General features: G+C 33.9%; 1 protein-coding gene across 2 annotated transcripts; it reads left to right on the top strand.

The window, feature by feature from the left end:
* Positions 1 to 3,050: 3,050 nt before the first annotated feature.
* On the top strand, positions 3,051 to 14,057 carry RHBDL2_3 (Rhomboid- protein 2; the record flags this gene model as incomplete). Of its 2 annotated transcripts, XM_035730511.2 has the most annotated exons (9): positions 3,051 to 3,142; positions 3,181 to 3,204; positions 3,240 to 3,386; positions 4,498 to 4,737; positions 5,612 to 5,888; positions 6,377 to 6,477; positions 7,955 to 8,045; positions 8,977 to 9,075; positions 11,540 to 11,709. In XM_035730511.2, the coding sequence occupies exons 1-9, from the start codon at positions 3,098 to 3,100 to the stop codon at positions 11,707 to 11,709; spliced, it is 1,194 nt and encodes a 397-aa protein (XP_035588015.1). In that variant the 5' UTR covers positions 3,051 to 3,097. The 2 variants fall into 2 exon arrangements, with proteins under 2 accessions (XP_035588015.1, XP_051073584.1); XM_051214572.1 differs by having other exon boundaries at positions 3,051 to 3,204; positions 8,977 to 14,057.
* Positions 14,058 to 14,998: the final 941 nt, after the last annotated feature.

Here is a 14,998-nt window from a genome sequence, read left to right as displayed (position 1 = left end):
GAAAACTCTTTATATCTAAGCTCCTCCAGAAGATGCAAGCAGTTCTCATTTCGTTCTTAAATAACACCACAGATCAGCTTATTGTATTTGCTTACAAATGAGCTTCATTTATTCTTCACGTCCTGGATACCACCAAAAAAACTGGCACTGAGGTTTATTATGTTAAGAGAAAGCTCAGTCTACAAAAACGAAATAACATTTCCGTAATACCATCACTTCCTTTCTGAACATCTGCCATGATCACAAATGGTCTAAGATTCCTCAAAAAAGCCCTTCACGTAAAACATCTGTCTCTAGTTCCCTGGTAATATATAACTAAAATCAGTACTCTTACAACAACACCCATGATAAGTCCTCCAGAAACTGTGCAGTTTTAATGATCCCAAACCTGTCACGATAAACCTGAACGAAAATTCAGTTTGCAACCAGCAACCACACTTGGAGAAACTATCGAGTAGGTCGAATCTTTCACGTACCTGGACAGCATCATTGATGGACGTGGATGACCCGATGCAGACGTAAGGGCTAGGATTAGTAAAGCAAAGGCCGCCTCCCTGCAGCTGAAAAACGTGTGAGACTCAAAACAACTGTCAACCAATACCAAAGTCAGCATCCTCAACACGAACGTCAAGATAGTTCTACTGTTCAGAGCTTAAACGTGGAGAACTACTACAGTCATTATCAAATTGTACAAGTATTTATAAACAATTTTTTATGCACGATACTATCTGTCCATTGACTGGAAACTATTAGCAACAGCCTACTATAGGAGAGAATAAACCAGCTTCCAGTTGAATTGAAAATTAGGAAAAAACAATGAAAGTGAATAAGACAGACAGTACGGAAATCACCAAACTTCATCATGAGTCAAGCGCTTACTTGACATCTTGAAAGGAAACAGAAAAGAGGAAGACCAAATTAAAAACACTGCCTCAGGAATTCAAAGCAGATATGAAAGGATTTGTGGCCACTGGAGAGTACTGGAAAAGATTTCTCAGAATCGAGTTGGATGAGGAATGCTGGTGGATGACCTTTGCTCTTCCACGAGGGTTAATAGGCTTAAGTAAGTTGTAATATAAGTGTGTCATTCAGTTTGAAAACCGCTCCACAAGCTTTCAAGAGATTCATCAACATAGTTTACGCGCGTATAAGTCGATGGCTGTCTAGTCGCAAGTTAATTTACAGAATCCCGTCTCCAGCATTTGAACTTTGTTTTTCACTGACTTTAAAGGACCGCACCACCGTTAACACAGAAATTTCAGACTGTTATCTACTAACATGACTTACACAGGCAAGCCAATATTCGCCTAATGTATTTAATCCCCAGAAAACAAAGTGGCAGCTGTTCTAAATCACTCAAGACCGACCACAGTCAAGTGACTGCACACATTCAACGATCTGACATATCTCCACTGATGGTCCACACGAAGTCTTATGTGACCATGCAAAAATCATCGAATTGAACGACAGTGGTGAAAGCCGAGTATCCACTCCATCCACAAACGTCCAACCGTTTTTCCTTACCCGTCTTCAGACAAGTACCTTCCTTAAGAATCAAATATCTGGACTTCACTTCAAAAATCAATTCAGACATACATGTTTCAAGGACAATCAGTGTAGGCGCCCACATAATTTTAACGGTTTTCTTAAAACTTTTCCAGCTTCCAAAAATAGACGCCGATCTTCTGTATGTGTTATCCTCAACAACCCTCAAACAGATGAGATCAGACAAGGAAATTGTACTTTGTGCCAACACTGCAGTTAACGATAGTCCATTCATGGGGAAACACTGTTGTCTCAATATCTTCAATACGTGCACAAGCTTACGTATCCAAATTTTCAAGCAACCATCAAGTTAAGGGAAGATCGATATTTCCGCCCTAGTATGAATCAAGACTTGAAGAAGCGAACACATTTTTGCATGAGTTACCGGACATTAAAGGTGATTATACTTGCTAAATGTCCCCCAGAATAGTTAAAATCTCCTGGAGACCGCTTCAACCATATTAGTGATTATTTGGTAGGTCTTACCAAAATCAAATTAATACTCTTATTTCTTAGCGTGGATAAACGATTTAACACAGTGGTCAGAAGCATTATCTGTCAGAGACCTTGCTACTGAAATAATGGCCTGCTCCTTCATCAAACGACTGGTAGCAAACCTTGGTCGCCCTTCGACTGTTAACAAAAACCACGGATCTCAGACCAAATTAGGATTTCTGTGTATCACAACACTCCCAAGAATCACATGAACAAACGACCGTCTTCCTTCTGTATATCAATAGGTTGGTAGAACGATTTTAATGACAGTTGTAGGTTTTACCCTCAGCAGAATACATTTTTGAATGGACTGATGTAGTTAGATTTTTTTATTCAGAATTCGTATTTCAGTGAAGATGATAATGGATACACTGCAGCCAAACTCATTTGAATCACGACACCTTGAACCCCAGGAGAATTCGTAGATTATTCAACCTCAATGCGTGTGGATCAAAACACCGACGTGAACCGGCTTACAAACGTTCAGTTAAACCTGGTTCAACTCGACCGTCGAAGCCACACCTCACGGTTAGTACCTGACGTGGACTACCGTCTCGTCGTGTCCAGACTCTATGGCTACTTTGAAGACCGTATAGCACGTAGAACGTTATTACAAAAATATATTAATGAGAGTAGGTGTATGGAAGGGAATGCGATCACCATGGTATGAGCCAGGCCATGGTGTGAGATTAATCGATATACGCGTTGGTTGTCCTCGAACTTGATGAGGATCGGTGAACTGTTCGACGCTCACTGCTGGATGATTTGGCTAGTGCCTAGTGACTTTTAACTGACCCTACATTATCATTTGCAACTTGTGTGAGAAGGCAAGACAAAAATGAAAACGCACTGAAAATTATAAATGTTCCGGAATCAGACAACTCAATTTTTAGTAGAAATCTGTAGTATCATCTTAATGAAATATACACGATAAAAGAAAATTAGTCAATTACATTTATGACAGTTTATCTTTGTCCTTGTGGCCGAAGTGATGACCTTAAATGTCCGGAAGCGCTCTATATAAGCTAGTTGATGTACTCTCTTCTCCAAAGTTAGGATGTCGAGTAGACGGTCTGGCAATCTGCGCACTTATTTGGATAAAGTATGTTCATTTTCGTATGCATATCGGCTTCTCTGTAGAAATTCAAACCCACCTTTGATCAGGTAAGTTAAGTTCACCTGCCTCAATGGATCCCTAGTACGGTACAAAAGATGGTATTCCATTGTCTGATTTGAAGAGACTTCTCGGGAAGTCTGACCTACCAGAATCAAAAGTTCACAATATTGTGGACTCAGCCGATAAAGATGGAGACCAGCTCATTACTTACGATGAATTCCTAAAACAAGTAAGTATTTTCAAAATATAGTGTAACAGATTTGTATGTTGTCAATGCGTTATCTGATGTGATGCGCAGTAATAGAAAAAAGGTGTATGTGACAAACTACAAGCTCAGAACGATAAGTCTGGTTGACACGGTTGACATCTCGTTTGTGCTACTTGTATTTATCAGTTTAACTGATGGTGTGATTGTTTAGTGGTATGATTTTCAATGATCCTCTACTGTGAATGAGTAGTATCTATTTAAATCCTAGTTCGTGTTGTGTATGGATGCGGTTGGACTTGAGATCGTGTTCCTCTATGGCGAAATCACTCGGTTATCTTTGTATACATAATCACGGTTGTTTCCAGATTACGAAGCAGGTTGACGCATAGATTCCAATCTGTTATTCCGACACATGCAAGTCACCATGTTTTCCATCTTCAAGCTCTGGTATTTGTTGTGGGAATGTACTAAAATCGTAGTGAAGTTTTCACTAGTAGAGTATGAATTTTCCAAACATGTGGAATGTCCCACTAGGTCTGTTTCGAAGTGTAAACTTGTAATATTGTCGATGCCGAGAGCTACTGATGGAAGAGAACTTCGTCTATTCTCCTCCCAGTTATTTAAATAACCTAACTCTTGAAACTGTGTTGACGTTTGACTGTTAAGTAACCCTATCGGGTTGTTGGTCCGACTTTCTTGACTGTATGATTAAAATCTTATTTCATAACATTTGTGTATTGTGTAAACTACAATAAATGTGGCTCAAAATCTGAATTTCTTTATGTAGCATAGTACTTTGGTTGCATTTATATTCCAATTGATTGAGTGATTTCCATCTTTATATCTTTGCTATATATGTCCATTATTTACTGTATTCTTTTACGAATCATATGTTGCCACAGTTCATGGCGGACAGTATACATTTAACTTCGACTGAACCTATTCCCTCTAAGAGCTGTTTTTGAATTCTAGTAATGTTTTTGAGAGCAGCTGGGCGTGTTGGGCGACAATATGATGGTTTTTAACAATATTCAATAGAATCAACGTAATTTTTTAATCTTTTTGTGTAGTTATTAGTTCCATTTTAGTATTTCACTTTTCCGTTTACTATGTTTCCCTAAATTTGGAATAGGTTCTATCTGAGGATGAAGGAACTCTCCGGAGACTGCGTATTCACAAACGAGTCCTCAATCGTGCAGTGCTGGCTATAGCACCGGATTGTGGACGCGAGTATCAACGGACTGTTGCTGTAAACTCTGGTTACGATTCTATCGATGGCTACAATTGGGGTGAAGCAGATGTTGATAATTATGTACAGGCGTATGACTGTCGTCCTCCTCCTATATTTATCCCTTTGATAACTATTGCTGAGGTAATTCATTTCCTAATTGACTGACAACACTTTGTTTTACATGATTTGGTTTTTGTTTGTGGATCTGTAATTGTTTTTGTTGTTCACTAAGAAGTGTCTATCAGCACTATTCTGGTCTAAAATACTAATTCTGATGAGAACGAATTAGTTTTTGAAAACAGTCACATGGAAGCAACATTAAACAGTGAAGTGGATCTCTATAATTTGAATCAGATCTAAACACGAAGTTGTAATTTTGAAGGCCAAATGAGAAGTGGTATATTTTTGTTCACTGTAGATTGTCTTTCTCACTATGTATGAGGGGTCAACAGTTGTCCGTAATTTTATACTTCTGTACTGGGTACGTTGTTTGAGTCGTATTTAGATATAATTTTCACGTTTCTGGGCGCATATTGTTTCGTCGATCCCATTGTTATGTTTTTTTTAAAGAATCATTTGATTATTTTTTAGTGATCCATAAGCACTTAAATATTGTAACCATAAGCTACTGCGACCAATGTTTTTGAAGACACTGAAATAAGGACATTACTGAAGCAAAACCTCGTACTATAGTTTTGTGTGAAAGTTTAGAAAGTTTTTCTGTACACACGTTTTTTCATACATGTACTGCGTACCAGAAACCCATTTTCGGTTGGCTTTTGCCATATATTTCTTTTCGAATATACAATTGTGATCTCTCTCGTTGTTGAACTTTTGTTTCTCAGTTTTCTAAAAAAAACCTACTTAGAATCATCTGTTGCGATTCTCATGGTTAGTATATTCAATCTCAATTTCAAATATCGAACTGTATAGTAGTACTAAAATTATACTTTTACATTTTAAAAGTCACACGTTAGTGACTGTCGATACTTTCGATGTTTTTTTCTTTTTTTAGATTGTAGTTTTTATTTACTACGTTGTTACTTACAACAACAAACCTAGCTCTTCCAGTATCGTCACAGCGTCATCTGGTGTCCCAATTGATAGTATACTTATTTATAACCCAACTAAACGTCATGAAGTATGGAGATTTTTAACCTATATGTTTATTCATAATGGTTATGTGCATCTAGCTTTCAATTGCTTACTTCAAGTTGTACTTGGTCTTCTACTTGAAATTGTTCATAAATTTTGGCGAGTTGGATTAGTCTATTTGTTAGGCGTTATTGCAGGTAGCTTTCGTATTATTATTTGTAAAAATACGTATTTGTAAAAGATTTTCAGACACTTTTTTTCCTTGAAAAAGCTTCCACCAGATTACCAGGCGAAACGTTGGATCTACTTCAAATTCTTTCGCTGAAATTTTACAAATACATTTTCCCACTTATGTATTCGTTTTCAAAAGTTAAAATGTTAAGTAATGAACTGGAAACTTAGGTCTACTCAAAACTTATTGTAAAGTACATGACAACACTATGGTCGCAAGTGTATTGTCTGATTTTACTTTCTGTGCTTTCCTGTTTCTTTATTTTGCCCTATTTAACTCCGAGATACCTATCTACACCCGACCAGTCTTATGTAAATATTTAGTTCTTTTGTCTTGTATATTTATGTTGCATGTGTTTAGCAAGAAATTTTTAATTTGTCCCTTGATTTTTAACCGAAAATTCAACAGTTATTTATTTAATCCTGTTTTTGTATATTAATGTTTTCACTATAGGTTCTTTAGCTCATTCTGTGAGTGACCCGTTTGTTTTGTTGGCAGGAGCTAGTGGGGGCTGTTATGCACTTATTGGCGCTCATTTAGCTACTGTAATAATGGTATGTTGGGTCTTCTCTCTTGTTACCGTATATTCTTAATAAATCTCAACAAAAAATAGAAATTATTGCTTTATCATCCACCTATGGCAAGTGTAGACAATATATTGTTGTGTAAATCGAGTAGTAACAGTCTCAAAGCTTTTGAAGTGATTTGGTTGTATATTATTTAGTAATTATTACCCAGGAGTTGATTATCATTTGAACTAATAACATGAAATGTTTTTTAATAAGAAATCCGAAACGCATAATCAACTGTTAGAAATATACCATGTCTAATCAATCTGATTCAGAGCAAGTCAGTTAGGTATAAATGTTTTCGAATTTAAATAGTAAAAATTTATAGGAAGGGATATTTCGTTCATATGGGATGTTGTTTATGGACAGTTCATTCCCGACATGTTTAGTTAAATTTTCTCTTTGTTGATAATAACTGTCGGTGTTATTGTGATAAAATTAGTCTTATAATAAACTTATCGTTTTAATATAATGACAGCAATGACTAAAATTATTGAACTGGCAACTCACTCATTAAACCTGTGCTCAAATTAGAACTGCATAGCATTCTTACGGCTAATCCAATCTTCAACTTATTGGGTGTTTGGTTAGGGAAAAAACTATTTGTATACAAAATGTTTAATCGAGATATTGTGACTGAGTTACTTATCAGTCGGGAAATTGCGAATGAAAGTGAAATTCACAAGAAAGTCAGTAACTCACACATAGGTTTTTTTGTTTTCCACAGTCTGTCTAGTTAAAGAACGTTTAGAATGAATCGAAAACTTGACAGAAATCCTTTCAGTACTACGTCTTTATAAGTTCAATACTTTGACCTATCAAAAGAGTGTTGTACACATTTCTACCAAACTATGGCATCGTTGCGATTTTCATTGCCTTGTTCAATGAGGTGGCCGAAGTACTTTGAATTCCCTTGTCCAAAACAACTGTATACTGGTTCACTGAGTACTGGAAGCTTTTTTTTTCATATTAGTCATGGTTGTAAGATGATCCAATAGAAAATTCAGATCATTTAGAAATTAGGGTCTTAGGTGATGTTATAGTAAGGGTAAGGGAAATGTAAAACCAATTCTTTTCAAATAATGGTTATGCCTTTGACTTATCCGTTACCTTGAAAAAAACACAAAAAATAATTTACCGCGATTCTGTTGATTTGTTTGTTAAATTTGATCAAGATATATAACTGAAAGTTATAGGCTTTGTGTATTTCAATCTCAGATTCGTTAAATTGTTTTTGTATAGATAAGGTGATGAGATATTAGTTTGAATGACAACTCTGTCAACAAACTATCCGGTGGTTAAATATCAATAGGTAATTAGGAAGTCGTTTCGTCTGATATCTATCAGATTACAATAGAAAAATTGCATTTGCAAATGAATTTCGGTTATTAGTGCCTATTTAACTTTGTTAAAGTTCATTCTGTTTTCTTTGAATTATTGTTTTATTTTCCGAATACTTCAGAATTGGGATATAATGCAAGAGGGATGGCTGAAAGATCCTTTAAACTTTATATCAAGTGGTGTTGTCAGGTTAATTCTAATTATTCTACTTGGTGAGTTATAATCATCATATACTTATTTGCATCGTAAATTACTGCATATCACACAAGTGTTTATACATTTCTTCCACTTTTACTAATTCTATTTTAGTTACGCTTGTTTTTCTATTTATATATATATATATATATATATATATATATATATATATATAAGTTTTGATTTTCAGTTGGTTAGAAAGTTGAAGCTATTTCATCAGATGCCCTATAAGTAACTGTATGAGATCTCCACCTGGTGTACACAATGTGTTGCCAAAAACAGGACATCCGAATCTGTACTTAATAACTGAGTTAAGTCACTCATCACATTATCTACTTTAAATACTGGCTTAAAAGGTCTATTACTTTAACACTTCTCTTTTTTTAATTATTTTACGGTTGATACAGTTATTTTCGAGTCTAATGTTCGTCTGTAAACATTTTATTAATTGTCAATGGACGATTTGTTATCTGTTCCATTTTCCTAGTAATTTTATATCGTATGGTTTTAGGTTTCACTAGAATGAAAGATCCCTGGTCTGTTTTTAGAGAAGACATTAGTAATGTGCAATTATTTCAGGCATAAAATCCAAAAATATATTTTTCGTAATCGTGCAAAATATAAATAACCTTGGTATTTATGATAAACCGTTTCAATGTACCAGAGTAGCTTAGCGGTTTTATTGCTGCTTTGAATACGTTTATTTTAATTTGTTCAATTTGTTCACCTGAAACTTTAGTTTGAACTTTTATCAAATAATTGCTCATATAATTAGTGATAGAGTACTGTTGAAACCATTTAGATTGTCATGATTAAACTAGATGTTCAATATTAGTACACTGCATGCCAATTTACTAGTATAATAGTTTGCTATCTTGTCTGCACATTATTGTTATATGATTATCGGTATTAATTCATGTTCTCTATTTTATTTTAACACTTTTTAAGGTGGTGGTGATACTGGATTAGCCATTTATGCTCGTTTGAAAAACCCAGATGAAAGAACACGTGTTGGTTTTTCTGCTCATTTCGGTGGATTTATAGCAGGTTACTAAACAAATCTAATTTGTTCTAACAATTATCGTTCATTTGTTACGTATCCACTTCCTACCAGTAACCAATGATTAGTTTCTTTAAACATATGTAAATTGTTTATTGACCCAGAATTACATATTTAGTGCGTTTTCATGCTCAATTTATGGTGAAATTTTCAAATTCGTAGTTCAACTCCTAGAACTTTCATAAATATGTACAATACTAGATTGTACAACCATAGTTACATTTAAACAGATAAATTAACTAGCTATAAAGTTATATTTTCTATATTTTTCTGCTACTTATATCTCTTTATAATTTTTAGAACAGTGACTTAATGGTTGAAGTGCGTGATCTCCAGCCTCGCGCTTATAGGTTTGAACACCATGCTATCTACTTTATTTTAGACAAATAAGTAGTATCACGTCCAATAGACAAAGACAAGTTTAACTATACATTAAGTGCACACAAAAATACTCCTAGTAAATGAGTTGTTATTATTATTTCTGAGTTTTACAACAAGAAATACAAGCAAATGTAAATGTATTTACAAACATAGATGCAATAATATAACTTGTTTAATAATATCTTCAAAACCCCAATACATTGATTTCTAGTAATAAATTTGACCTAGTCACATGTTCGCTCATTTGTAAAAGTATTTTATATAACTGAAGATTGTATTTATCATATTAAGTATCTAAAAGTAAAGCTGGCAAACTATAACAAAAGAATTTTTTGAATGCTGTTAGAACAATATAAGTAGATGTTAAACTATTGGCAGCGAATCTTAGTCCTATTCACATATTTATTTGATCTATCAATGCTAATCATGTATCATATAAAAAACAGTTTACGTGTTATTAATTGAAACCAAACTTAATATGTCTACCTCTGGCTTGTATAAGGGGTAGATGAAATAGCTCTTATCCTTTAAACTATCTCTTTATTGTGTACATATGTTTTCATTGAAGTTACAGATGGTATTTTTTGTATACTGATTATAAGTAATGTTTTCTGAATGGTTAAGTACGTCTAAATTTATAATGTTCAAATAAAAGAGCACATACGTAATTTGTTTACTTATTGTTTAAGCCTTGGACGTGGAACAGATAGTGAGTTGTAGTTTTGAACTCCATCGTACCTCATTCGATGTCTGGAAATGAACTGCATAAATAAATCTAACTTCATATTATACAACTGAAAGCTAAACACACGATCATGTACTCAGCTACTGAGTTGTGATAAGTTTATCCAACATTCTTATTTCACACAGCCGGCAACTATTTGTTTACTTCATCGAAGTAGGGTAAGGAAATAAACCTTTTGATCGCGATAAAGTTCGAAAAATTACATACTTAAGTTGCAGAAGTAGACAGTTAGGTATGAATGATGATTTATAATATTTTTCTCTCTGTGATATACGACGATAATAAGACTGGGTGACCAAGTTTATAATACCAATAAATTGGATACTCGAACAGTTCGCCATACACAGGCTAAATTACGTCATATCAGATACACGATTCACAACCAGGAATAGAGAACCAGAGTAGCGCTAGACAATACTTTATCTGACTCAATTACATTCAGTCATTCGATTGTTCTGGAGTAGAAATCAATGAGAGGAGAAGAAATCACATATTTGATGTTCAGTAAATTGAGTGCCTGTTTCTTTAAACTCAGTGACCAATCAGATTTGCCTTCACCACCATATATAAACTTTATAATCTAATGTAATTGAAGAGAGTTCCTGTTTCTTTAATAGTGGTGGTTGTGATTCTGAATGAAGAACAATCTATTTCAAAGTTTTACCTAGTTATGGATCCCGAGAGTTGTAGGATTTTGTGCTTATTATCTTTTAAATTACCACTAACAATTACAATGCATTGACAGTATCCAATAGTGCAAACGATGTGGTCCATTAAGGTTTTTGGTACTTGTGTAACTGTTTCACGGGAATGTGCTGTGCGGTTCCAATCGTAACGAGATTAGATGAGGTTTGTTTCCCCTTTAAACTAGTGTAAAAGTACCCAGTTTCAGTGTATATTTGTAATCGTAATGTGGGGTGGTTGTTCAGGAGTTGAGGTGTTTGTGTTTCAGCTACTGAGCTTCGGGATTGCAACCCTGCATCTAGTTCGTTTCGATCGACCGGCTGAAAGTCGAGTACACGAATCGGTGCCTGTTGGTTTGCAGAAACGAATAAATCACTTAGTCATTGCATTTAAATCAGAAAAACTTGCAATCAAGTGACCATGTTGTAATTTTTGCGACTCATTGTCGTTATACTACGAGGTGCTTGACATAACGTTGACACAGATTGTCGTTTTCAAGTAACCGATATATGTAAGAAAATGTAAGATTGTCCTTTTCAAATAGTTTCATTGGGAAAACATATCATCAAAATGTTTTCAGATTTAATTTTGTTGAGATTTCATTACCTATTTCTCACATCTATGCCTTTTTTCATTTCTAGGTCTTTTATTAGGTGTAGTTATTTTGCGCAATTTAAAGGTGGAAAAGTGGGAAAAAGTTTTCTTTTGGATATGTATTCTTTTCTTCGTCCTATTTTCTATAGCAGCTATCTTATTCAATGTATTTTGTGTAAGAATTAACAAATGTCCTGCCTCTATATGGAATACCTAAAAAATTCAATCAGATTTTTATTATTTTTTTGACAGAGAATTTATGCATTCTTGTTCTGTGAAAACACACTTTTCCAGATTGTGGACCTAATTTTTTACTTCAACGTATGTATGTAACTAATCAAAGCACTATGTGTTTTTGTGATTGTGCATGTGTGCGCCTGCTTTCGTTGGCTTCTTTTGTTAACTCTTTCTCCTTTATGGAATTATCTAAAATATACTATTTTTGGAAACCGTTTATACTTTTTCCGTTTTCCATTACTTGTTATTATCATTTTTGTCTAACTTCGTTGATCTCTAGTGGTTAGTATAAATTTTATCATGAAACACATACTTTGTTTGTTTTATAAAAAAAGACGCGTAAATACTGTCTGACTCATAGAAAGGAATTAACGTATTTATTCTTGTCTGGTCAGCCTTTTACGTTCATTTTCTATACTTGGACGCTTTCTTACGCTTTATTTGCATGACTGATATTAATGTGGTACATGCTGACACTAAAATACAAATTGTTGTTTTCGTATATCTCGTGTTCTAAAGTCTAGTCCTAGTGACTTTTGTTTATTTATTTATTTTTTTGGATCCATAATCATCTCTGGATATTTTGATTGGATAAACTTTTGTTTTGTCTCATTAAAATCGATTTATTAGTATTATTTGGTTGTGTATCAGACAATCTAAGCTAGGTAGATATAATATCATTATCTATCGTTTTGTAATGTATCAGCGTAGCATGCATACATAGAGGAATTTTTAGTTTTTGTGTATAAATGTAAGGGTTCATGAAGCGTCAGTAATGAGTATTTATTTTCTTAGAGAAAAATAAAACGAATAAAATAGGACAATTTAGATAAATAATAAAGTAATGAAGTGAGATTACTTATTTATAGTTAAGATTTTTGTTTAATTCGTTTTGTTTATATGGTTTTTTCAACTGCTTTGTTCACAATCTATATGACTAAGATTGATCAATATTTTGTTCCTGTTGCATAAATTGTGAAGGTATTCTTTTTTAAATAGATGTATTTGTATGCGTTGCGCAATTAGAAACTTTATATTATTATTATTATTATTGTTTGCTAGTGTATACTTTCTAAAATATATTTGTGTACTTAATAAATTGTTCCTTTTCATACATTCATATATTTAGTAACTACTAGATATGAAGATTAATAATTTGGATGATTTGACATTTCATTATTTGAACTCATTTAACAAATAGATCGATGATCGTATGATGATTATTTGTTCATGTGCTTTAAATGGTTAATTCTTATTTTTATTCAAAAGAAGTTTAATACTTGAAGTCAATTATAATTCGATTTAGTACTGAAGTACAATTTTGCCAACTAGTCTGAGTTAAGTTTTAATATAACGTGAAAAACACATAAATGCTTGATATTGCTGAGGCCAGTGTGATCAGGCAATAATTGAGAAGGTAGCTGTTGTAATTATCAAATTCCAGAATCTTAACGCGTATTGGTCTTCGAGCGGCTTTTAACCTAGTGTCCAATCAAAGACAAATCAGTTCTTTATTAGAATCTATTCAATTATGGCTCAAAACTCACTATATTGTAGCCAAAATATATAACCACACAGCAAAGCAATTAGGGGATTATAATGTGTACATAACTTAATTGTAAGTGATACGAAATATGAGTAATAAAATAATTAATGTGAAATATGGAAAAAAGACGTGCGACAGTTATTTATGGGTCGATGGAGAAGTTAGAAAAAGGTGAATGAAGAAGTCTCAGCGAAGGAAATTTCCTTTTCGATGATATCATTTTCTGAAGCTGTACAACTTTTCTATGTAGCAGTCGATGGTAAAATTATCAAAGGTAGTTGAACTTACTAAAGTGTAGACCACTGAAAGTGAAATGGTGGTCCCGAAAAAACAGAGTTAAAACCTTTACGGAGTCCCTTGAGAAATATGTCTACGACTATTTTGGTGCACAATTATCCACGTTCCAAATGCATGCACTGTCACTATGTTCGAAATTTTGTGATACTTCTTGGGAAATTGATGGACCTTACACAAAAATGTAATTCTAAAACCTCATCAAACAAACATCTAACTTAAATCTGGTTTTCAACAGTCATTTTGAGCAACTCGAATCAACTATAACTATTGTCATGAGTACATCAGTTTGGATACTATCATAAATCTGAATAAAAACGATCTTTTAAAGAATAAGGATCTATTATTGCTCTGTTAAGATAAAGTTTTTGGACTTGTTCTTATGGACTGGAGGGACCATATTGATAAATTATCCTCAACATTTAATAATGAGGAAAAGTTTTCTAAAGAACCAAAGAAAAAAGATGCCAAATGTAACTAAAGCTAACCATAATGCTGAAAAAGATAAAAGTGGATTAATAATCGACGATGACTTATTCAAACGTTTAAAGCCATCGGGTTTTTCTATTCCATTGTTGTATGAGCTCGCGAAGCTACACAAGAGACATTTTCCTCTTCGTCAGATAATGGACATAAATAATCGCCCATACCACGCGATTGCCAAATGGCTGGTGGAAATTCTACTGTGGTGTGAGCTACTTATATCTACATCAGTAGTATATGGCGATAGTCGGGCATAGAATGTATTTAGAAGATAGAGAAGGAAACAATGGGAATGGGAAGCAATCGCTATGAAAATAAATGAACAATAAAATCTGAGACGATCGACTGATATATACAAAATAAATAGTCAAGTTTAAGACGATTGATATTTTGCAAATTAACTATTCACTGTATGGTTCTCAGATTTTATTGAGATGTTCTGTAATCTTGTGCTAAAATACATTCGGTTTTCCTCACTTGTGTTTCCCTTCACTACACTACTACCTGTCGAAAACCGAATCTGCAAACATAGCGTTTCAGGCTTTCGACTTCTTGAACTCAATAGTCAACGTCGATGTATCAAGAAAGAAAATGATATCGTTACATGTTACTTCTCTATTCACAATTGTCCCGCTCATAAAGTATTTGCTTCTTATGTGATCATATTTACTTTAGCGACGTTGACGTCGGAACACCAAAACATTTCCTCAAAGAGCTATTCCTACGTTACATTTTCAACGCTAAATTTAACGACGATCTCTGGTGTTGTGATGAGAGCTCTTATAGCAGAATATGTTTATGGCCAACTTAAAGGACACCATCTTTCGGTCAAAAATCGGTAAATTTTATTTTTGTAAGCGATGTATGGATAATGCTTTTATCATCTGTGACGAAGACAACCTTAATAAAATATTGCAAGAGTTCAATAATTATCACCAGTCGGTCA

Source organism: Schistosoma haematobium, chromosome 1 (assembly GCF_000699445.3).
Source record: "Schistosoma haematobium chromosome 1, whole genome shotgun sequence".
NCBI classification, from domain to species: Eukaryota; Metazoa; Platyhelminthes; class Trematoda; order Strigeidida; family Schistosomatidae; genus Schistosoma; species Schistosoma haematobium.
This window is presented reverse-complemented; position numbering and strand designations above follow the sequence as displayed.